This window comes from Lycium barbarum, chromosome 5 (assembly GCF_019175385.1).
Source record: "Lycium barbarum isolate Lr01 chromosome 5, ASM1917538v2, whole genome shotgun sequence".
Classification (NCBI taxonomy): domain Eukaryota; kingdom Viridiplantae; phylum Streptophyta; class Magnoliopsida; order Solanales; family Solanaceae; genus Lycium; species Lycium barbarum.
In genome coordinates this window covers 96,792,713-96,818,695 of record NC_083341.1, presented here as the reverse complement: position 1 = coordinate 96,818,695, position 25,983 = coordinate 96,792,713, and the positions used below count along the sequence as shown (strand labels likewise).

Here is a 25,983-nt window from a genome sequence, read left to right as displayed (position 1 = left end):
GATTCGTACTAACGTTAGTTAATCAACTATAAGAATGCACTACTATTTCTAGAGACAATTGGGCAGCGCTTCCTTCGTTTATACTACTTTTCCCATATTCCATATCAACTCTCAACACCCACAAGAACAACTACAATATAGCAATCAACAATCATCATTCATATACAATGACCATGATCCACCATTTCTCTTCATTTTTACCACCTTTGTGGTTTTGGGTTCGCTATCGTATATTCTCATGTATCACACTTATCTCATGGTCTACATGTCATTTATAACGCATTCATACTCACAACACACTAACATTCACGATTCAATTCAACTACCATTCACTCATGGCACTATTCACTCATTTATGACCCATTTGCTATGTTTTTCTACAATTCGGGTATCTTAACCTTCCAACACCTTAAACAACATGAAATGGTCATGAAACTTACCCTGGGATGATGGTGGAACAAGCCTTGAGTGGAGTCTCTACTCTAGCACCAAAACCCTACTTCACCCCTTTTGGTTTTCTTTGAGGAAGAAGAACTTGAGCTAGGTATCACACTCTTGTTTTCACGAATTTGGCGTTGTTGATCTTGATTTTTCCCTTGATTCTTTTGAATTCTTGTGGGTGATGTGTTTTGGAGTATTCTAGAGAATTCTTGAATTGTGAAGGATGAGAAATGAAATGAAATGAGCTTGGGGTCCCTTATACTTAACTTAAAAATCTGATTTTCGTGAACAGTAGTCGGGATGCACAGTGGTCGTAAACCCAGTTTACGAGCCGTATTCTGGTTTACAGTCCATCCTCCACGATCGTATTTAAGCATATCAGAAACAGAAAGGTTTGCTGTAGGCCATGGTGGTTTACGGTCGCAGTTTACGGGCCGCATTTCGATTTTCGGGCCGTATTTCAATTTACGGTCCGTATTCTGAGTCGTATTTAATCAATTTCAACATTTGACAGAAAGTTGAAGTTTTGATAGTTGGAGGACGATGGCACTTTACGGTCCGTAAATCACTTTACGGGCCGTATTGTGTTTTACGACCACTGGGTCGCATTGCAAAACTGCAACTTTCGCGTTTTCAAAACTCATTGGTAGTCATTCCCTTCTTAGTAAAACATCGTACACTCATACTCTTCGTTGGTCTATTCATTGTACGCTCACGGAAAATTTTCCGAGGTGTCACAGTGACGATTATGATAATGATGTAAATAGTAAAGATGCTTATGAGCTATTATGTATATGTGTCTATGTATCACTATTATGGAACCCCGAGCTTATGAGGCCGGGTAAGATATGTAAATAAGTATGTATATTATTATGTAACGCGCGCACACCTCTGCAGATGGTACGGATAACCTTGACGCCTTGGTAGGGCCAGGTAGACGTAACCCTGAAGCCTTGCTAGGGCCAGGTATGAGTAACCTTGAGCTTTAGTTGGCCAAGTATGTATGAAACACCGATCCTGCATGGTCGGGTATGCTATGTAAATGCTATGTATATCATATGATTATGTATATGATATGGATACGAGTATGAATACGAGTGTGATATGATATGAATGTGAATAAGGGCATGTATACGAATATGAGTACAGATATGGAACGGATACGGATATGGATGTATGTACGTAAATACGCATTAGAAACGGAAAGATCCTATGTAAGGAAAGTAAGTGTCTATGACGATGATATTATCATCTCCCATCTATTTTTCATGTTGTTCATTATATTTCTATATTGATGTTGATCATGCTTTACATACTCAGTACATTCTTCGTACTGACGTCCTTTTGTTTGTGGACGCTGCGTCATGCCCGCAGGTGCGCAGGGAGACAAACTTGATTCGTAGCTACATTCTCAGAGACTACATAGCAAAGCTCCACTTCATTTCGAGCTACAACTTTTGGGTACTTATTCTTTGGTGTATAAAATCACTGGCATAGCGGGGTCCTGTCCCGCTTATGTGATATGTTATACTCTCCTTAGAGGCTCGTAGACATGTGTATATGGTTAGATATGTCTGGCCTTGTCGGCTTATGTTTTGTGTATCGTTTTGATAGCCTTGTCAGCTCATGTACATTGACGTGGCATAGATGCCAACCATGATATGAAAGCATTGTCGTCCAATGGGACTAGCATGAATGATTAATAGAAATGTATGTTTAATTATGTGCCTCACCTAAATATAAGTATGAGTGTAAGCCAAGGGGTGCCCGGGTGGGCTAGCGCCGAGCACTCGTCGCGCCCCCCTAGACGGGTCGTGACAGCCGGGTACGGTATATATACGATTATTTCACCAAGTCCATCACTAGATGGCCGATTACGGTATATATATGATTATTTCACTGAGTCCCTCACTAGAGTGCCGGGTACGATATATATACGATTATTTCACCGAGTCCCTCACTAGAGTGTCGGGTATGGTATATATATGATTATTTCACCGAGTCCCTCAGTAGAGGGCCGGGTACGGTATATTATATATGCATGACTCCTATCTCATAAGGCACAGATGCATTGGTATCTTGATTATCATACTTGTCTCGTGTCATCTTTTACTCAGTCTTGATCTTCTCTATTGTACTTCATGCTTTACATACTCAGTACATTTTCAGTACTGACCCACTTTCTTCGAGGGCTACGTTTCATGCCCGCAGGTACATACACTCAGTTTGGCGATCCGCCAGCTTAGGACTTCTGCTCGGCCGCTTGGAGAGTTCGATTGTTCCGGAGCTTCAGTCATTTTGGTACAGATCCTTTAACATAGGCTTGTTATACTCTTAGAGGTCTGTAGACATATGTGGGTTGTGTATATACGGTTTGCTCAGCTATACAGATGTAGTTCATTTTGGATATTGTCACTACCCAGCTACGGGCCGTGACAGGTACCCGGGGCTGACCACCGAGCACCCCTCGTCCTACTACTCGTCATACTCATTAAGCCTCCTTTTTAGTTCATAAACTCATAATCATAAGAAAATCATTTTCATTAAAGAACAAAAATACTTTTATATTCATAAGCCCTTTGGCTATCAAAAGATAATGTACACATATCTACATATATACAGTAGTGACCTTGTGAGACCATATAACCCACACATACGTATCTATGAGCCTCTACTAGAGTACTAGACATATGGACGGGACAAGACCCCGTCATGCCCAAAATACTTATACATATATATATATATACACAAAAGTATAGACCCGATTAGCACCTCCGGAATAATGGAGTGCTTCTGCAAATCTGCTAATAGCTCTTAAAGGTCTGCGCCGTCTCCCTGTCTACTTGTGGGCATGAACACAGCGTCTAAAGAAAACGGACGTCAGTACGAATATTGTACTGAGTATGTAAGGCATGAATGAAACAAACATAATAGAGAAATCATAAGTCATGAGGTGAAGGAAAACCTGCGCGACCTTTAAGGATGAATAAATTTCATACATATATCACATATACATAATCGTCGTACATGAACCGTCATAGAGTATACATCATCATGTCATATAAGTCATCATCGTGGTACCGTAGCTTCTCATACACATAAAACATTATCCGTATTCGGCCACGTAGGGCTCGACAACATCTGTATTTGTCCACGTGGTGGCTCGACAGTATCCGTATTCGGCCACGTAGTGGCTCGACAATATCACATACATATCTTCTGTATTCGGCCATGTCGTGGCTCGACCACATCACATACATCATAACAAGAATCAGTATATCTCATCGTCATCATTGTCATCATACACATCTCATAAGCTTATCGTAACCTTTCATTAATGGACACATTTAAATTTAAAGACAATCTATGAAAATCACATCGTATTCGCATCACGAATTTCGTATAAGTATCGCATGATAGTCTTTATAATCTTTGGGCTTAAGCTCATCATTTCCATTATCATTTCTATAGCGTATCTCCTACCTTTATCTCAGATGAAATCCTTTATGAACATAGACTCGTAGTTTCTCGAAACATTGGTCATAGGACATGCATTGAGGCTTATGAACAATCTGCAACAATGTCGGGGAGACGTAAGGTCGAGATCCCCCGCTTAAATTATGGAGCATTCATAGGTGTTCCGCCTCACCTTGAAGGAATTAGTATATAAGGTTAGTGTATACATCGAGCATTACCTATAGATCGTAGTTAATGTATTTAGATTTGTTTAAACATTATACCATGAACTCTAGAATCTATAGCCTTAAGCTTATCATCTCCGTTATCTTGCTCATAACATGTCTCTTATTCTTATCTCACGTGGCTATCCATGAACATAGGCTCTTGGTTCCGGAATATAAGGAAGCCATGGAAATATAGGGAAATAATACCATATCATAGGATTCATGGCTTGGAAAGAAAGGACTTGCCTTACATACCTTTTCCTTTAGCTATTCTACCGCTTGATCGTTCCTCTTCAATATTCGCGTCTTTACCTTCAAGAGAATTCGCATCAACGTCAGTTAATTGACTATAAGAACGCGTGACTATTTCTAGGGAAAATTGGGCAGCATTTCCTTCGTTTATACAACTCTTCCCATATTCAATATCAGCTCTCAAATATTCATAACAACATTCTCATTAAGATAGACAACACTCTTTATTCGTTTACAATATCCGTATTTCATAATTTTTCTTCAATTTCTCCATAATCATGGCCATGGTCCATTGTTGCATTTTTCACGCATAGGACACTTATTCCATGTTCTAAATGTCATTCATATCTTTTTATAATCAAAATTTATCAATGATCATGGCTCAATTGAACTATCATCCAGCCATGACACTATTCACTCATTAATGACCCATTTCTTACATCCTTCTATAATCCAAGTGTTTCAACTCTTCTATACCCTAAATAACATGTAAAGGCCATAAAACTTACCTTAGAAGTTGTAGGAACAAGCCTTGAGTGGTATTGCTCATCTTGCACCCAAAATCCTAGTTTGCTTCTCTTTAAATTTCTTAACTTGGATGAGCTTTGATGAGTTTCATACACTTGATTCACTTGAATTTTTTATATTGATCTTTGATTTCCTTTGTTTTCTTGCAAGTGAAGAGTGGAGAGTATTCTAGAGGTTTCTAGAGAGAAATGTCGTGGAGAAGAAATGAATTTTGTGAGCTTGGGTCTCCTTTTAATGACTTAAAATCTGACCCGAAATGAACAGTAGCTGAAATGTACAGTGGTCGTAAACCCAGTTTATGGTCCGTATTCCAGTTTATGGGCTGTATTTCGGGGTCATATTTAAGCATATCAAAACCAGAAAGGTATGCTGAGGATCATGGTGATTTACGATCGTAGTTTACGGGTCGTATTTCAATTTACGGTCCGTATTCCAAGTCGTATTTAACCATTTGAACATTTAGCAGAAAGTTGAAATTTTGTAAGTTGGAATATGACCAGGCATTTTACGGGCCGTATACCACTTTACGGTCCGTATTTCATTTTACCACCGACTGGCCAAAAGGCAAATCTGCAACTTTTTTTTTCACATTTTCAAAACCTATGATTAGTCATCGTGGAGCATAACCTATCTCTTATTACAATTTCTTTTGAGATCTTACTTAGGGTCGTCTAACGTCATTCCCTTCTTGTTCAAACATCATATACCCGTAGTCTTCGTTAGTCTATTCGTTGTACGTTCACGGGGAAATTTCTGAGGTGTTACATTCTTCCCCCCTTTTAGAACATTCGTCCTCGAATGTTAATCACTCGGGATTCTACGAAAAATTCGCCAGAGTTTCCCTTGTAATATGGTACTACCACCCTATCACAACAACCCATAATATCATTGCCTCTCAGGGCCACAACATAATAGCAACATATCTATGGCCACACACGACCCAAAAGCATGAAAAGAAACGTACATACCTTTTTCAAACTTGGTTCTTAACTTACATCTTTCCAATTCCCTTTTCATCATACAGTAAATTCTTCTAGGACATCTCTCATGTCCTTTATTGATTATGCAGCCTCGTACTACTAACTCCATAATCCTGTGGTGGTAACTTCTAAAGTTCTTTAACTCATGTCTCGTATATTTTCCTCACACTCACATCTTCATAAAACATATATTGACAATATAGTTTGCACGATAAGGAAGCTTTCATCAATAACTAACTTGCTCGGTAGCGTATGTCACTCTCTTACCTTTTCTAACTGACCCTATCTTTTCTCTATTCTTTAGCAACTGCTATCTTGGAGGTTCCACCCTTCACACGCTACTTCCTTAAAGCTTGTGTAGCATCGTCCTCACAATCCCCTTTAAGTCTTATCGGTAGTATTTCTAAAGGTATTTCATATAGATTACCAGTGGTGGATGAATACTATCCTCAAAGATATATATATATATAAAAACTGTTAATACCACATATCGTACTTTACCGATTACCGTCGCTGCATAGCATAAAACCTCTCAATTCATACTTGTTTAATATGAAAAATATTTAATTCTCCTTTCACACATTATCAAAGGTACAGATATACCTGTGACGGCATCGGGAAATGACTCTGGATCTTGTCGCTCAGCTAAAGCATATATACGGGGCTGAGTGGCACCTGAAGTAGTTGCTCCCCCTTTGCCTCTACCTCGCCCTACCGGAACCGGGGAAGTCTGCCCTCCCGGGCTCACCGAAGAAGAACCAGCCGCTGATCCTGCGGGCTGAACCGCGTGCCTACCACCTCGAAACGGGCACTCTCTCATAATGTGACCTGACTGGCCGCAAACATAACAAACATCCGAGCCCAATCGGCATGGTCCCTAATATATCTTACCGCACTGGGTACATTGTGGTATAGATGATCTCCTCTGGCCTGAATCACTCCTATACCGAGAGCCCGACTCGGTGAAACTCTGATCCGGTCCGGGATGACTAGAGAAGTCGGACCCCTGGCCTGCAACTCGTGGAGGTATACTAGTCAGCGAATGACCTGAGTGTCTAGAATACGTCTGCCTCAATCCCCTTGTATGGTCGCTACCAGCACCTATGGATCTGGCCCTCTTACTTGACCCCTGATCCATATCACGCTCGCCCCTTTGCGGATGTCGTTGCTCTTCTATATTTTGAGCATGGGCTTGAATACTGGAGATATCCATCCTATCTTGCAATGAAGTCGTTAAGCAATCTTTGAACAAATGTGGCCTTAGGCCACTCACAAACCTATGCACTCTATCTTTCATATTGGCCACCATAGCCGGGGAATATCTAGCCAACGAATTGAATTGAAGGCTATACTCTCGAGCACTCATATTCCTTTGTTTCAGGTGTCAAGTAGTGGCGGATGAAGGCATCTACAAATTCTTGCCAAACCGGAGGAGGTGCATTCTCTCCTCTTGATAATACCAAATTATTATACCATAAGACTACCACGTCCTGGAGTCTATAAGATGCTAACTCCACAGATTCAGTCTCGGAGGCCTGGATAATTTTCAATGTCCTCAACATCTCATCAATAAAGCCTTGAGGGTCTGCGTCCGGCTTTGACCCAAAGAACTCCAGAGGATTTAAAGTCATAAAATCGCAGGCTCTAGTACTAACGACCCTGTCACTTGAACCGCAACCCTGTAACTGTACCTGGGCGGCAACTAGCTGTGTCAATAAGCGGATAGCCGCGGTCACTTGTTGACTCGAAGCAACCGGGGGAGGAATTGGAGCTGGAGCTCCTCCTTGTTCTTCCACATTAGGCGGGGTGGAGGAAGTATTAGATAGGGCCTCATTATGTGACTCGCCCTCTTCTACATACATCGGAGGCTCTCTTTCTACCCGCCTCTTTGCCGTAGTCTTGCCCTTCTGGGCGGCTGTAGCTTTTCCCTTTGGAGGCATTCTTAAATCACAACACACTATTAGGGAGGATAAAATCTTATACACGGCTCTATCGCACGATCTCATAGAGGAAAGATGGTCATTTTTCCTAAATGCCCTGTAGCCCCTTGTTTATTGATGTGGCGCGCAACACACCATAAACAAGACTCTTCTAGACACGGCTCGTAGACACTTCCTAGGACTGAACTGCTTTGATACCACTTCTGTCACGACCCAACTAGGGGCCGTGACGGGTACCCTGGGCTGACCACCGAGCACCCCTCGTTCTACTACTCATCATACTCATTAAGCCTTCTTTTTTGTTCATAAACTCATAATCATAAGAAAATCATTTTCATTAAAGAACATAAATACTTTTATATACATAAGCCCTTTGGCTATCAAAAGATAATGTACACATATCTACAAATATACAGTAGTGACCTTGTGAGACCATATAACCCACACATACGTATCTACGAGCCTCTACTAGAGTACTAGACATATGGACGGGACAAGAACCCGTCGTGCCCAAAATATTTATACATATATATATACAGAAAGGTATAGACCCGATTAGCACCTCCAGAATAATGGAGTGCTTCTGCAAATCTGCTGATAGCTCCTAAAGGTATGCGCCGTCTCCCTGTCTACCTATGGGCATGAACACAGCGTCCAAAGAAAACAGACGTCAGTACGAATATTGTACTAAGTATGTAAGGCATGAATGAAACAAGCATAATAGAGGAATCATAAGTCATGAGATGAAGGCAAACCTGCACGACCTTTAAGGATGAATACATTTCATACATTTATCACATATACATAATCGTCGTACATGAACCATCATAGCGTATACATCATCATGTCATATAATTCATCATCGTGGTACCGTAGCTTCGCATACACATAAAACATTATTCGTAGTCGGCCACGTAAGGCTCGACAACATCCGTATTCGGCCACGTGGTGGCTCGACAGTATCCGTATTCGGCCACGTAGTGGCTCGACAATATCACATACATATCTTCCGTATCGGCCACGTAGTGGCTCGACAATATCACATACATATCTTCCGTATTCGGCCACGTCGTGGCTCGACCACATCACATACATCATAACAAGAATCAGTATATCTCATCATCATCATTGTCATCATACACATCTCATAAGCTTATCGTAACCTTTCATTAATGCACACATTTAAACTTAAAGACAATCTATGAAAATCACATCGTATTCGTAGCACGAATTTCGTATAAGTATCACATGATATTCTTTATAATCTTTGGGCTTAAGCTCATCATTTCCATTATCATTTCTATGGTGTATCTCTTACTTTATCTCGAAACATTGGTCATAGGACATGCACCGAGGCTTATGAACAATCTATAACAATGTCGGGGTGACGTAAGGTCGAGAGCCCCAACTTACATTATGGAGCATTCATAGGTGTTCCGTCTCACCTTGAAGGAATTAGTATATAAGGTGAGTGTATACATCGAGCATTACCAATAGATCGTAGTTAATGTCTTTAGCTTTGTTTAAACGTTATACCATGAACTCTAGAATCTTTAGTCTTAAGCTTATCATCTCCGTTATCGTGCTCATAACATGTCTCTTATTCTTATCTCACGTGGCTATCCATGAACATAGGCTCTTGGTTCTGGAATATAAGGAAGCCATGGAAATATAGGGAAATAATATCATATCATAGGATTAATGCCTTGGAAAAAAGTACTAGCCTTACATACCTTTTCCTTTAGCTATTCTTCCACTTGATCGTTCCTCTTCAATATTCGCGTCTTTACCTTCAAGAGAATTCGCATCAATGTCAATTAATCGACTATAAGAACGCGTGACTATTTCTAGGGAAAATTGGGCAGCATTTCCTTCGTTTATGCAAATCTTCCCATATTCAATATCAGCTCTCAATTATTCATAACAACATTCTCAGTATGATAGACAACACTCATCCTTCGTTTACAATATCCGTATTTCATAATTTATCATCAATTTCTCCATAATCATGGCCATGGTCCATTGTGGCATTTTTCTCGCATAGGACACTTATTCCATATTCTAAATGTCATGCATAGCATTTTTATAATCACAATTTATCAATGATCATGGCTCAATTTAACTATCATCCAACCATGACACTATTCACTCATTAATGACCCATTTCTTACATCCTTCTATAAACCAAGTGTTTCAACTCTTATATACCCTAAATAACATGTAAAGGCCATAAAACTTACCTTAGAAGTTGTAAGAACAAGCCTTGAGTGGTATTGTTCTTCTTGCACCCAAAACCCTAGTTTGCTTCTCTTGAAATTTCTTAACTTGGATGAGCTTTGATGAGTTTCATACACTTGATTCACTTGAATTTTTGATATTGATCTTTGATTTACTTTGTTTTCTTGCAAGTGAAAAGTGGAGAATATTCTAGAGGTTTCTAGAGAGAAATGTCGGGGAGATGAAATGAATTTTGTGAGCTTGGGTCTCCTTTTAATGACTTAAAATCTGATCCGGAATGAACAGTAGCTGAAGTGTACAGTGGTCATAAACCCAGTTTACGGTCCGTATTTCATGGTCGTATTTGAGCATATCAGAACCAGTAAGGTCTGCTGAGGGTCATGTGATTTACGATCGCAGTTTATGGGCCGTATTTCAATTTACGGTTCGTATTCCAAGTCGTATTTAACCATTTGAACATTTAGTAGAAAGTTGAAGTTTTGTAAGTTGGAATACGACCTGGCAGTTTACGGGCCGTATAACACTTTACGGTCCGTATTTCATTTTACCACCGACTGGCCAAAATGCAAATCTGCAAATTTGTTTTTTCACATTTTCAAAACCTATGATTAGTCATCGTGGAGCATAACCTATCTCTTATTACAATTGCCTTTGAAATCTTACTTAGGTTCGTCAAATGTCATTCTCTTCTTGTTCAAACATCATATACCCGTAGTCTTCGTTAGTCTATTCGTTGTACGTTCATGGGGAAATTTCCGAGGTGTGACAGATATTCCCGTGTATAGTGGCAGCCTTATCGGCTTGCATATTTTGTTATATTTTGGTTAGCTGTGGCTTATCAAGAGATAGGTTCTTTTTGATGTATGTGTTATACCCCGTATATTATACGTCGAATTATCCGTAAACAAATCGATTCAAGTTAAAGGCGGAACTATTTTCGGACACGAAATAGAAATCTTTAATTTTCAATTGTAATTAAAGACATAAATTATTTATAAATTTTATTTATTATAAAAAATATTATTGGAGATTGGGGATTAATTAATTGTGATTAGATTACTAAATAAGAATTAGTGATTAATTAAATTAATTAGGCTTAATTACTATGTGTGGGCCCCACCCAATTTAAATAAAAAAATAAAATAAAATATATTAATCAAGAAATTAATTTGGTGACTCATAAGGGGGGGAGTACGTATCAAATTAAGGGACACCATATATATAGATACAAAGTTGGATAACAACTTCACAATTTCATTTCATTTCCAAAGATTTAAAACTTAGAAAAAAAAACGGAGCAGCCATGGCGTCTACTGTTCACGGCCAGCCATGGTTGTTTAAAAAAATAAAAATTGCTTTGATTTAATTCCAAGGTGATTTACAAGTTCAAGGAGGTGATAGCAACATTGGATATTGAATCGAGGAAGAAGAAATTGCGAAATTGGAGCAATGAAGAGTAGAAATTCCTCCGAGAAAATTAAGGTAAGATTTTCTTGTTTTATGGTGTAATTGTTTTAATAGTGTTGTAATGGAGTTATTAAAATTGGATTGGACGAAATTGGAAGTAAGAAAATGCATAAAATTGATGTTATGGGAAATTGTGGGTTGAAATGGATTTAGAATTGTTATGAGCGAAGTTATGAGAATTTTATATGTATATCGCTGTTGTTGGTATTGCTGTGTTTACAGGAGGAGAATTAGAAATTCGGGTTAGGCGAATATATAGGGGAAATGCTTCCTTATTTTTGTTAAGTCTTTAACTAATGGAAAACCCTAAACGAGAATGTATAAGTTAAAGGATAAGTTCTATAAGAAATGGGCTACAGATTTATGAACTAGAAAGTATAGTTACTAACGATAACATTACACTTATATTAAATAGTCTAAAAAGAGCGACAAAGAGAACGGAATTACGAGTAGTCGTTAACAGGTATGTAAAGCTGTCCCTTCTTTCTTTTGGCATGTCTTAGATTTAAGTGACGAATGATATGAGCTTTGGGGTAATTCTATTCTTAAGTTTCGAGCGTGATTCATGATTCTTATTCACTTCTTGATGTTAGAACTCCTAAAATGATTGAGCTTCCCTCTTCAGGTTTCTGTACTTTGGATAATAGTCGATGTATATCAGTTCTTATTCTTAAGAATTCTATGATAACTAATGTCCAGACTTCTATAAGATGTTTCATACTATATTGACATATGACTATGATTCCTAAGGCTCTTTGATATACTTTGTGATGACATTCGAGGGATGCTTGATATGTTTCCGAGTGGCATTCGAAAGGTACTTGATATGACTATTGCCTTGATTTTCAAATGATAGCTCGTTTTGATTATTCTATCTAGTCTCAGATGTGTTTTAACTTGCATATGGTTTCTCACTACTCTGCTCGTGCATGCCTCAATATATCTTTCACTGAGTCCCGGGCCAGGACACAATTTCGTGCACAGTTTCACTGCATTGTTCACCGAGTCCCTCACTAGAGGGCCGGGACACGTTATATATATATATATATATATATACATTGTTCACCGAGTCCCTCACTAGAGGGCCGGGACACGTTATATATATATATGATGATATGTTATGGCGGCCAGGAGGGCATATGATGACTTCATTCACCGAGTCCCTCACTAGAGGGCCGGGACACGTTATATATATATATGATGATATGTTATGGCGGCCAGGAGGGCATATGATGACTTCATTCACCGAGTCCCTCACTAGAGGGCCGGGACACGTTATATATATATATATGATGATGATATGATTATGTCACCGAGTCCCATAATGGGCCGGGTATGATATATGATATTGACATGCATGATTTATGTTTCAAAAGGCAAGTGTTTTGGTATTCTGGATGTTATCCTTGTCTCATGTACTCCCTATTTAAATTATGATCCTTTTTACTGTGTTTCATGTTTTATATACTCAGTACATATTCCGTACTGACCCCCTTTCTTCGGGGGGCTGTGTTTCATGCCCGCAAGTACATATGGTCGGTTTGGTGACCCTTCGGCATAGGACTTCTACTCAGCTGTTTTGGAGAGCTTCATTGTTCCGGAGTCTAGACTTTTGGTTCGGATCTAATGATGTATATGTATATGTTTATCCAGGGGTATGGCGGGGCCCTGTACCGTCATATTTCACTATTGATACTCTTAGAGGTCTTTAGACATATGTGCGGGTTATGTATAAGTTCTGTTCAGCTGTGTCTATCCGATGTGCTATGATATGATGTCCGTCTGCAGTGGCAGCCTTGTCGGCTTGCATATGACATGATGTTGATGTGTAGTGGCAGCCTTGTCGGCTTGCGTATCATTATATGATTTGATCGGTTGTGACTCCTCAGGAGACAGTTTATCTGAATATACAAATATGATGACGTTATGAACCGTTGGAGTTCTTTTGCAAGTTTCCGTATTGTTCATAGATTCAGTTTGATTATATTTTAACAGGTTCGTATACGGGTGTCCAGTTCGGGCACTAGTTATGGCCCACGGGGTTGGGTCGTGACAAAAGTGGTATCAAAGCAGTTCGTCCTCAGAGTGTCTACAGACCGTGTCTAGTAGAGTCTTGTTTATCGGTGTGTTGTGCACCACATTTATAAACAGGAAGGTACAGGACATTTAGGATGTTACCTTTCTTTCATATCTAAGATGGTGCGATAGAGCCCAGCGATAGGAAATGAAATTCCTTATACTAACCTTTTATTTCAGCTGAAGAACGACATCGACAGAAGGAAGCGACTGACGATATTGGAAGTTATAAAGTACACAGGTAAGTAACGGTGCGAAAGAGGCATGTCGGATAAGGTAAGAATAGTGAGGTATGATTAATATGTAAAGTTGAAGAATGAAAGGGGAGGCAGAGAGGAAGGTGTAACATGACAGATCGTTAAAGGATCAGGTACGTCCTGAGGTTCGATACGCTAGGTAAGTTCCGACACCTTTATACTTTTTACAGGAAATCGGGAGCCCTGTGTGGTTATGATACGATATGGTATATGCGTATATATGCTGGCCCTGTGAGGAATTATTGGTATTTTCTGCGTGCAGGTTCTGGGATAGTAAAAAGTATAGAGGAAACTCTGCCAAAATTTTCCCAGAAATAGGAAAAAAAAGGAGAGAATGAGATATGAGTTCATAATATGTCTTGAAAATCGATACTGATAGGGTAAATTTGATATGTTGGACTAAAGCTTTAAGAGATACCCTCCATGTCATCCGTAAAAGGCACCATTCTTATTTGGAAAATTTTATTTCGAAAAAGCATATATGAGCAGTAAAGTTTGGAATTCATTTGAACGGACCAGAATACTTCCCAACCACATTTTTGCCTTAGAAAAAGCTTATGGTGAAGGGAAAAAGCATCCGGCAATTAAGTTTCATTATTGGAGGAGTACAAAGTATACAACAAGTAGTCGTAAACTAATAGTTCGTTCATGACCAAAAAGAAAAGAATTCTGAGGGTAAACTATGTGAATTAAGCGATAGAAGTCTCGCGGTGCTTGTCAGATTCTATTTTTCTTCTGGTGGTGGTTGGAGAATGCTTTATAGTAAACTTTTATTAGTTCTTAATCAACTAATTGGAGATGGAATTTTTGGAAGGAAAACTCAAACTTGTAAGCTGTCATAGATCATGTGTTCCACGTGTATTGATGAAATGCTGGGATGATTCGGAAGGGCTTGTGATACTAAGTGATGATTTAGAAAAAGGTGGCAACTCGTAACAGAAAACTTTATTGAGGTATCGAGCAAACCGATAAGTAGGGGTAGATTACGACGAGTTTACCATTAAAGGAGTAGTAGTATGATTGAGACAAAAGTACAGAGGAGGAAGAGTTATGACAAATTATGAAAGTATTGATAAGACAGCTTGTGAGATACTAAGGGTAAGACCGATTAGAAAGGGTAAAGGGTTGAGTATGCCTAGTCCACAGAGTGTAGTTAAAACATAGTATAAATCGTGAATAAGGTTAAGGAGTGTTACGTTATAGGATGGATTACGAACAAGATGTAATGTGAGTACCATAAGGATTGTAATAGAGATGAGTAAAGCCTAGAGAGGAAGTAACTAAAGAATGCGATCTGATTGGTGCGAAATGGAAAAGCAAATGTAGAACGAATAAGAAATACTTACAAAGTTCTATAGGGAAAGTTCAGGATAAAAGTCAAATGGTAACGAAAGTGAAAGCGAGCACAGGAAGAGAAGGAGTTAATAGAAAAAGGAAGATAAGAAGAAAGCGAGTGGGATTATAGTGTAGCGATGCGTTATGACATGTATAGCTTGGAAAGCGAGTAATACAAGTGACAGAATTAGGAAAGACCAACCTAAAAGAAGACGAGTAACAAGACAGAATGAATGCCAGAAATGACTGGTATGATAATAACAAATAGAGATGGACAGAATATGTTGTGAAAACGAGGAAGGGGTTATGTAGAAGTGGTGTTTTCTGAAGGATACAGGAGTAGCATGAGATTCCTTGTGCACAAATAAAAGATGGACACAGATTGGAGAAGTGAAAGGAATAATAAAGGAAGCACTCAAGGCAGATGTAATTAATTGAGTATGCGTATAGGATAAAAGGGAAATATGTAGCTACGGACTGAAGATGTAGTACGACGAAAAGATGATAAGACAAGACCACCATTAAGACAAATTTGATATGATTTTGAGTAAGTTGGAAGTTAGCGTTGGGTATACAACAAGGATGAAAGAGCATGAGGCATAAAGGAGTACTACGTGTACGTGATTTCACCTCGGAAATAGTAAAATCCTTAAAAGAAAAGGATTGCAGATTTGCGAAATAACCGATGTATTGTGAATTTATTAGAAGAAACAGATGATATCTGTTGGGATAAAGATGGTGTTATAGGAAAGCTTGGAACACTTATCATCAGAATATAAGTGCTACCGAATGGAGAATTTGAAACGATTATAAGCACTAGCTAATTACTGATTGGAATGAATGGAATGTGGCTTTGGATAAATTGCTACATTAATTATATTACTCGAGTACCAACCATCAAAAGAGATTTTGTACTATATATCGAGAGTTCTCATCGCCTTGTGATTGTGTTGGGGTTTCTTACATAGGTAATCTAAGTTATAAATGATAAAGGAAAGACATGGATATGGTATAAGTACAACCCCAAAGGGGGGAAGCGGGTGAGAGAAATGCAAGTGTGAGATGGAAACAATTGACATTGCAACACGTTTAATGTGAATACTTAAACTTCAAGTGAGATCCCATGTTGAAATAAGTTAGTGGGATCTGAAAGCCAGCAATAAACGGATAGAAGCCAAGATGGTATTTGAGACAGTGCTGAGAATTATTTGTAAAGACCTTGGATAATATGACATCAGAAGGTGGATGCTTATAAAAAGGAAGAATACGACAAGGGAATGGTAACGAGTAACTTAAAAGATATTATAAGGAGCAAGGCTATACTGGATTAGAGGTTAAGGTGTTGGAAACAGAGTTATTGGCTAATGACATTGTGACACATAAGTAGTAAAAGAAGGGAAAGGAGTATGACAAAATAGACAACAGGTGAGTTTTAGTACAATAAGGTATGTAGAGCAGAATAAACCAGGAGAAGGAAGGACTACGACTAAGATTGGATGCACTTTGTACGAATTGTACAAGAATAGTTATGCGATCTACGAATATTTGTATACTAAGGATGAGACCAAGTAAGTACTTGATAAGAAGGGTAAGAATTCAGTAACAACAATGCGATTGTAATATTTTGGGTACATCAAAGAAAGGTGTAAGATGGTTTGAGACAAAACTACAGAGATGAAAGTAGTACTAAGGGCAAAAGCCATAGTTGAGCCTTGATATCAATGGAAAGAGATAAGAAAAGGATATAAAGTCTGCATAAAGACTAGCGTGGCGACGCTAAGGTATTTTCCGGGCTGACTTGAGCACCTACACATACTCGTGTAAATATTGCAATAGGATGCGTGATAGGAGAACTAAGAGAAAATTTGAGTAAAGGGGCAATAGAACAGTTTGAGTCAAAAATAAAGAAACGACACGAGATAATATGTCTAAAGTATACGTTAAGGGAAATTACAAAATTATTTAACCGAGAAGTTAGAACAAGAAGGTTCCTGGTTACTGGATGACAGTAAAGCTATATTTATGAGGGGACCCTAGCACTATTTGATAACCAACCCTAAAGATCGAGATCAAGAAGTAAAAGCAAGTGATAGTTAAAGACCATCAAAAAGTCAGAAAGTGACACATGATGCTGAGGATTCCAAGATACAGATTGTCACAGCGGAGTAAAGCAAGGATATTGGAGTACAAAAATGTTGCCCAATGGGAAATTTCGTTTTAATTGTAGAACCTGCGAAGGGTCCACAGGTTACCAGAGTCATGCGATATTCCATGGACGTCTGCGCATTATTATAATCTTATTTAAAGATTGAGAGGTAAGATGAAGGAAACAATATCTTAAGAGAGCAACTATAGAAAAAGAAAGAGTCGAATCATGACTACATGCACCATGAATACAAGTCTGAAACAATCGATGACAGTACAACTGAACAATAACACTTCAGCAGAACAGCCCGAAATACACTTGATAACCAACTATGAAATAAAGAGAAGAGCAAAGACAACGACGTGGAATAATTATCCCGAAAAGCAACAAAAAGGGGAAGTGTTACAAGAATGACTATGTAAAGACCTGGAATGCGTTATAATGAATTAAAGAGAATAGACAAACGGAAGAGGTATGTGAAAGGCATAATTAACTAAGAGGACACTTGAGAAAGTATTGGGAATTTAGAATCAGTTCAACATTCGAGGACGAATGTTCTAAAGGGGGGAAGGATGTTATACCCCGTATATTATACGTCGAATTATCCGCAAACAAATCAATTCAAGTTAAAGGCGAAACTATTTTCGAACAAGAAATAGAAATCTTTAATTTTCAATTGTAATTAAAGACATAAATTGTTTATAAATATTATTTAGTATAAAACATATTATTGGAGATTGAGGATTAATTAATTGTGATTAGATTACTAAATAATAATTAGTGATTAATTAAATTAATTAGGCTTAATTACTATGTGTGGGCCCCACCCGATTTAAATAAAAAAATAAAATAAAATATATTAATCAAGAAATTAATTTGGTGACTCATAAGGGGGGGAGTACGTGTAAAATTAAGGGACACCATATATATAGATACAAAGTTGGATAACAACTTCACAATTTCATTTCATTTACAAAGATTTAAAACTTAGAAAAAAAAAAGGAGCAGCCATGGGTGCTACTGTTCACGGCCAGCCATGGCTGTTTTTTTTTTTTAAAAAAAAAATTGCTTTGATTTAATTCCAAGGTGATTTACTAGTTCAAGGAGGTGATAGCAACATTGGATATTGAATCGAGGAAGAAGAAATTGTGAAATTGGAGCAATTAAGAGTAGAAATTCCTCCGAGAAAATTAAGGTAAGATTTTCTTGTTTTATGGTGTAATTGTGTTAATAGTGTTGTAATGGAGTTATTAAAATTGGATTGGACGAAATTGGAAGTAAGAAAATGCATAAAATTGATGTTATGGGAAATTGTGGGTTGAAATGGATTTAGAATTGTTATGAGCGGAGTTATGAGAATTTTATATGTATATCGCTGTTGTTGGTATTGCTATGTTGACAGGAGGAGAATGGGAAATTCGGGTTAGGCGAATATATAGGGGAAATGCTGCCCGATTCTCGTTAAGTCTTTAACTAATGGAAAACCCTAAACGAGAATGTATAAGTTAAAGGATAAGTTCTATAAGAAATGGGCTACAGATTTATGAACTAGAAAGTATAGTTACTAACGATATCATTACTCTTATATTAAATAGGCTAAAAAGAGCGACAAAGCGAACGTAATTACGAGTAGTCGTTAACAGGTATGTAAAGTTGTCCCTTATTTCTTTTGGCGTGTCATAGATTTAAGTGACGAATGATATGAGCTTTGGGGTAATTCTATTCATAAGTTTCGAGCGTGATTCATGATTCTTATTCACTTCTTGATGTTAGAATTCTTAAAATGATTGAGCTTCCCTCTTCAATGTTCTGTACGTTGGATAATAGTTGATGTATATCAGTTCTTATTCTTAAGAATTCTATGATAACTAATGTCCAGACTTCTATAAGATGTTTCACACTATATTGACATATGAATATCATTCCTAAGGCTCTTTGATATACTTTATGATGACATTCGAGGGATGCTTGATATGTTTCCGAGTGGCATTCGAAAGGTACTTGATATGACTATTGGCTTGATTTTCAAATGATAGCTCGTTTTGATTATTCTATCGAGTCTCAGATGTGTTTTAACTTGCATATGGTTTCTCACTACTCTGCTCGTGCATGCCTCAATATATCTTTTACTGAGTCCCAGGTCAGGACACGATTTCGTGCACAGTTTCACTGCATTGTTCACCGAGTCCCTCACAAGAGGGCCGGGACACGTTATATATATATATATATGATATGATGATGTGATGATATAATGATATGATGATATGTTATGGCGGCCAGGAGGGCATATGATGACTTCATTCACCGAGTCCCTCACTAGAGGGTCGGGACACGTTATATATATATATGATGATGATATGATTATGTCACCGAGTCCCATAATGGGCCGGGTATGACATATGATATTGACATTCATGATTTATGTTTCAAAAGGCAAGTGTTTTGGTATTCTGGATGTTATCCTTGTCTCATGTACTCCCTATTTCAGTTATGATCCTTTTTACTGTATTTCATGCTTTATATAGTCAGTACATATTCCGTACTGACCCCCTTTCTTCGGGGGGCTACGTTTCATGCCCGTAGGTACAAATAGTCTGTTTGGTGACCCTTCAGCATAGGACTTCTACTCAGCTGTTTTGGAGACCTCCGTTGTTCTGAAGTCTAGACTTGTGGTTCAGATCTTATGATCTATATGTATATGTTTATCCAGGGGTACGGCGGGGCCCTGTCCCGTCATATTTCACTATTGATACTCTTAGAGGTCTATAGACATATGTGTGGGTTGTGTATAAGTTTTGTTCAATTATGTCTATCCGATGTGCTATGATATGATGTCCGTCTGCAGTGGCAGCCTTGTCGGCTTGCATATGACATGATGTTGATGTGTAGTGGCAGCCTTGTCGGCTTGCGTATCATTATATGATTTGATCGGTTGTGACTCCTCAGGAGATAGTTTATCTGAATATACAAATATGATGACGTTATGAACCGTTGGAGTTCTTTTGCAAGTTTCCATATTGTTCATAGATTCAGTTTGATTATATTTTAACAGGTTCGTATACGGGTGTCCAGTTCGGGCACTAGTCATGGCCCACTGGGTTGGGTCGTGACAGTATGACATGATGAGTTTACAGCGTGCTTATACAGATTTCCATGTTGTTTTTAGTTTCGGTCTGATTATATTTAGCAGGTTCGTATACGGGTGTTCAATTCAGGCACTAGTCATGGCCCATCGATTTGGGTCGTGACAAAACGTTGGCAGAATTTTGGGTCAATTTTTGAGGGGTATATCTCTGGGTATATTAGGAGTTTTAAGGTGTTTCAAAACCCTCAAATGAAGTTCGTTGAGTCTAGTTTCCAACGCAACAAACTGGTCGTCAAAATGACATCGGAGTAAGGAGTTATGGCCATTTTAAGATAACCCCTCAAACTGCCAAATGGCTTCCTTGGGAAAGTCGGTTCCACCGACTTTAAAGAGGTATAAAAACCCCCTATCAACCCCATTGTTTCATCATTTTACATTCTCATGAGTCCTATAAACCTCCTAACATATCCTCCAAATATTTATAGCCCATTAAATAAAAACTTTACCAAGAATACACCAAAGTAGTTCATGAAAGGTTATTGTTCTTGCTTCTACTTGATGTTGTGGTGATTTTGGTCTTGAAGAAAGTTGGTGTGTCTAAAGTTCTTCAAGTATAAGGTATGTTCTTCATCCTATCTCTTATGTTGAGTTTATTTGAAGGTTTAGCGAGTCTTAAAATTGAAAATAGTTATGGAGGAAAGTTCATAAAGTGTTGTGTTTAGGGACTGTTTTGAGCATGTTGTGGCCGTGTGGTTGGGATGATTTACATGTATATGTATGTTATCTAATGTTCTTGGTGTGTTGATGAGATCATGCTCCTTGATTGGTAAAAAAGGAATTGTATATTGTTGTTGTATGTTGAAAAACATCGTGTGGGATGTTTTACGGAATATTTTGGTATTGATGATGATGTGGTTGATATTAGTATTGCTATTGTTGTTGTTTTGTTGGTATTTTGATTGCGGGCTAGGAATATAAACAGGGGAGATGCAGCCCGAATTTCGGCAGATTTTGAAAGGAATTAATTTGAAGGCTTAAGACAAGCATATGATGATAAGCCTAACAACAATATGAATTCTCTTGAATGTAGATTTGCGAGCTTGGAAGGATAAGCATTAAATAGTTAAATTTAAGGCGACCGAAAAGGTTTGTTAAGGCAAGTCCCTTTCTTTCAAAAGGCATGATTCCTATGTTATAATTCCATTTATGTTTCCATCACCTTCTTACTTCCAAAAGTTAGAAGTTCATGATTCTTAAAAGTTTCTTATGATACTAAAGATGAGATGTTTATTATGACGAACATGATGATGATGATTTTGATTCTAGAAATTCCAAAGCTTATGATTCTAATGCTATTACGAGATTATTGAGCTTATTTCATGATTTCCTTGATTTTATCCATTATTGTTGATCTCACCTTATGAAAATTGTTCCTTTAAGGTGAGATATAGGGATGATGATTACTCCATAATATAATAGGAGGTTACCGATCATACGTCTCTCCGATAGAGTTGTAGCTTTTAATTAGGCTCTCATGCATGCTTATTTTTATGTATAATTACACCGGGCCTAGTTGGCCGGGCAGACACCACTACGGGGGGAATAGTGGGCGGCTTATGATTACACCGTGCCTAGTTGGCCGGGCAGACACCACTAGTGGTCGGCATGAGATGATTACCCCGGACGCAGGCTAATGATTATGTTATATATGCATGAGAAATGTTTTTTTTAAAAGAAAGCTAAGCATGCATGGTATCCGTCTTATGAGGTAAGCAGATGTACAAGTTATCTTAATCTCATGTTATGTTCTATATTTCTTATTATGTTGCTATTCATGCCTTACATACTCAGTACATTATTCGTAGTGACGTCCTCTCTTGTGGACGCTGCGTTCATGCCCGCAGGTAGACAGGTACACGGATTTGGCCCGTAGGTGATTTGTCAACGGATTCTCTGGAGCACTCCACTTACTTCGGAGCTATAGTCTATTGGTATTGGTCCTTATGGTCACTTGTATTCTATGTAGAGGCTCATAGACATGTTTGTATAGTTAGACATTTCATTACCCTACCAGGTCATATCATTGTATAACATTTTAATAGCAGGTATGAGATTAAGGAGTTCAAAGGGACCAATGCTAACATAATAAAGGGGAAGGAATTAGCAGATGAGGTGCAGCCTGTAGAGGGCAATAACAATGATGGATTCAAGGAGAAGAAAGGAAAACAAAGGAATAACATGCATTTTCGTAGAGGTAAATATGATGAAAATGCTTGTAGGCTGAAGGAGAATCAAACTCTGCAAAATAATCAATATGCGGCACTGCAAAACACAGATGAGGATATAATAGATGTGAGTGATGTGCTGAAATCCTCAGATGTAGAAGCAAAGGTGTCTGATGTTCTAAATCAGATAGTTATAGTGTAGCAAATTCAAGACAATACTGAGAAGGTCAAGGAAAAGCATATGGAAGAAGCAAAGGAAAAGCAGATAGATGAATCAAACAAGGTGGAGAGGATATCAGCAATAGCATGGATTGAGAAGAACTTTGGTAAACAACTCAATGATAAAGGGGAGATTTTATCCCAGAAGGTGTCTAAGGTGATTTCAGATACAGTTAGTCAAGAGAAGGAACATGATTCAGAAGAAACTAGTGACATCTTAATCCACAAAAACTTAGAGGAAGAAAACAAGTTAGGTGAGGTGCTGCAGGAGGATGTTGATCATGATGAGATTCATATATCCGAGGAGGAAGTGGAGGATAATGAACGAAAAGAAGGAAAAGAAGGTTCAAGACCATCAGAGAGTAACAATTCTGTCATCTTGCCTGTGGAACAAGTAGAGAATGCACATCATGGAAAGCAAAATGAAATACAAGACCAAGCTGATCTCAATAGCCAAGATGATGAAGATTTAAATTAGAACATTGATGATATAGCATAGGAGGCAGATTTATCCCCTAGAAGTGTGCAAAAATTGAAACAGGCAACAAATAAACAAAAACCTATCAGAAGTAGTAGTATTCCAGTGGCAAGAGTGTCAACAAGGAGGAGTAAGAACAAAACTAATAATTCTCAATGATAGACAAAGCTTTATTTTGGAATATTCGGTCAGTTAACACTCAGAAATCTTTTGAGTGGTTAATTGAACTAAAGAGGAGACATCATTATTCTATCATAGGCCTAATGGAACCTTTTCAAGATCCTATTGCTATTAAAGAGTATAGAAGGAAGTTAGGCTTTCAGAATTGCAAGGTGACCTGTTCAGGAAAAATTTGGATTTTTTGGACAGATGAATGGCTTAGTGTAGTTATTTCTGAATCAGAACAACAAGTTACTTTGTAGCTAACTCACTCATCTTTGAATCAATTAGTGCCGGTGTCAGTAGTATATGCTAAATGTGATAGACAAGAGAGGGAGGAGTTGTGGGAAGCTATGATGGACTTAGCAAATCAGCAAGACCTTCCTTGGATTATAGGAGGGGATTTTAATGTCATAGTGTCTGATGAGGAGAAGCAAGGTGGCCTTCCAGTCTCATCTAATGAGACTTTGGATTTTTCTACTTGTATACAAAGTTGTGGTTTGATTGATGTAGGATTCACTGGAAGTAAATTCACCTGGTGGAATAGGAGGACTGAAGAAGATTGTATATTCACAAGGTTAGATAGAATATTTGTGAATCAGCAAGTGTTAGATATCATGCCATCCACAGCAGTGACTCATATGATTTGACATGGTTCTGACCATGCACCACTACATCTTGAGTATAACATCAATGCACATCATATTGTCAAATCTTTTAAGTTTCTTAACTTTTGGACAAAGCATCATACATTTATAGAGGTGGTAAAGGAGAATTGGACTGTTGATTTCTGTGGAAATCCATTTTATGTATTTCATCACAAGTTGAAGAAACTTAAAAGAGCACTGGTTCAATGGAGCAGGAACACATATGGGAATATATTTCAGCAGATTGCCACTATTGAAGATACTATAAAGGTGAAGGAGTTGCAGTTTGAAAATAATGCTTCAAGGGAGAATAGAATGCTGTTACATCAAGCATAGGCTGAACTAACCACATTTTTACACCTGGAGGAGGAGTATAGGAAGCAGAAAGCTGGTATGTAATGGTTCAATGATGGAGACAGAAATACAAAATTCTTCCATTCATATGTGAAGGGAAGGAGGAATAAATTAACTTTGAAAAGAATACAAGATCCTTCTGGTACATGGTAGTAAAATGAAGTAGATATTGGCTCTGAGGAAATCAGGTTCTTTCAATCACAGTTTAGTGAAGAAAATTCAGGAGGGGATTATGCATTGTTGAAAAATATTCCTAAGCTGATAATTGAACAACAGCAAAATAATATGGAGGAGTTGCCATCTAAAAGTGAAGTAAAGGAGGCTGTGTGTCACGACCCAGCTAGGGGCCATGACGGGTACCCGGGGCTAGCCACCGAGCACCATTCGTGCTACTACTCATCTTGCTCATTTAATGGTCTTTTATCGACTTTATACTCAGATTGTAGGAAAATCATATTTTACATGGAAACATAAATACTTTTTTTTATACATTTGCCTCTCGGCCATCAAAATAATATATACATATACTAGCATTTCGTGAGACCATCTAACCCACACTGCGCATCTACGAGCCTCTACTGGAGTGCTATACATAAGGACGAGACAAGACCCCGTCATGCCCAAAAATACATATACATGAATATACACAAAAGAATTGTCATAAGCACCTCCGAACAAAGGAGTGCTTTCAATCAGCCGACAGCTACTGCTGGTCTGGGTCGAGCTCTCCTTCCTGTCTACCTGTGGGCATGATCACAGCGTCCAAAGAAAACGGACGTCAGTACGAACATTGTATTGAGTATGAGAGCATAAACAATGAAATAGAACAATGACATAAAGGAAATATCAATATGGAACTTATATATCTAATTGTCATGTATAAAAGAATTAAGTCATACTGTCTTACTCATACTCGTCACCATATCATGTATGCATAATGTATAAGCTGCCCGCCCATATAGGTGCGGTGTAGTAATGTATAAGCTGCCTGTCCATATCAGATCGGAGTGATAATCACAACATTAGCCTGCGTCCAGGCCTCCCGCGTCCGGGGTATCATCTCATGCCGCCCACTAGTGGTGTCTGCCCATGCCACTTGGCCATGGTGTATCGTATAGCTGCCCGCCTTGGTGGTGACTGCCCGACCAACTAGGCGCGGTGTTATATAATCATCATACATACTCATCATAATATGCTTATCGTACATACTTATCATAATACATGCATAAGGCTTATGAACAACTTTACTTTATCGGGGTGACATAAGGTCGTGATCCCCCGATTTCATTATGGAGCACCTCACCTCGAAGGAACTCACATATAAGGTGAGTGTGAACAATAAATAACATCATGCCATTTTACGATCATCATATCATATCTCTTAACTTACATTACCATTCATAGATATAGTGTCACGACCCAACCCCGGGGGTCGTGACTAGTGCCCGAGCTGGACACCCGTACACACTCATT

General features: G+C 38.4%; 1 protein-coding gene across 1 annotated transcript; it reads left to right on the top strand.

Annotated features, from left to right (window-relative positions):
- The first annotated feature begins 23,613 nt into the window (after positions 1-23,613).
- Positions 23,614-24,492, top strand: LOC132639578 (uncharacterized). The gene is made up of 3 exons (XM_060356016.1): positions 23,614-23,689; positions 23,801-24,141; positions 24,253-24,492. The coding sequence occupies exons 1-3, from the start codon at positions 23,614-23,616 to the stop codon at positions 24,490-24,492; spliced, it is 657 nt and encodes a 218-aa protein (XP_060211999.1).
- The last annotated feature ends 1,491 nt before the right edge of the window (positions 24,493-25,983 follow it).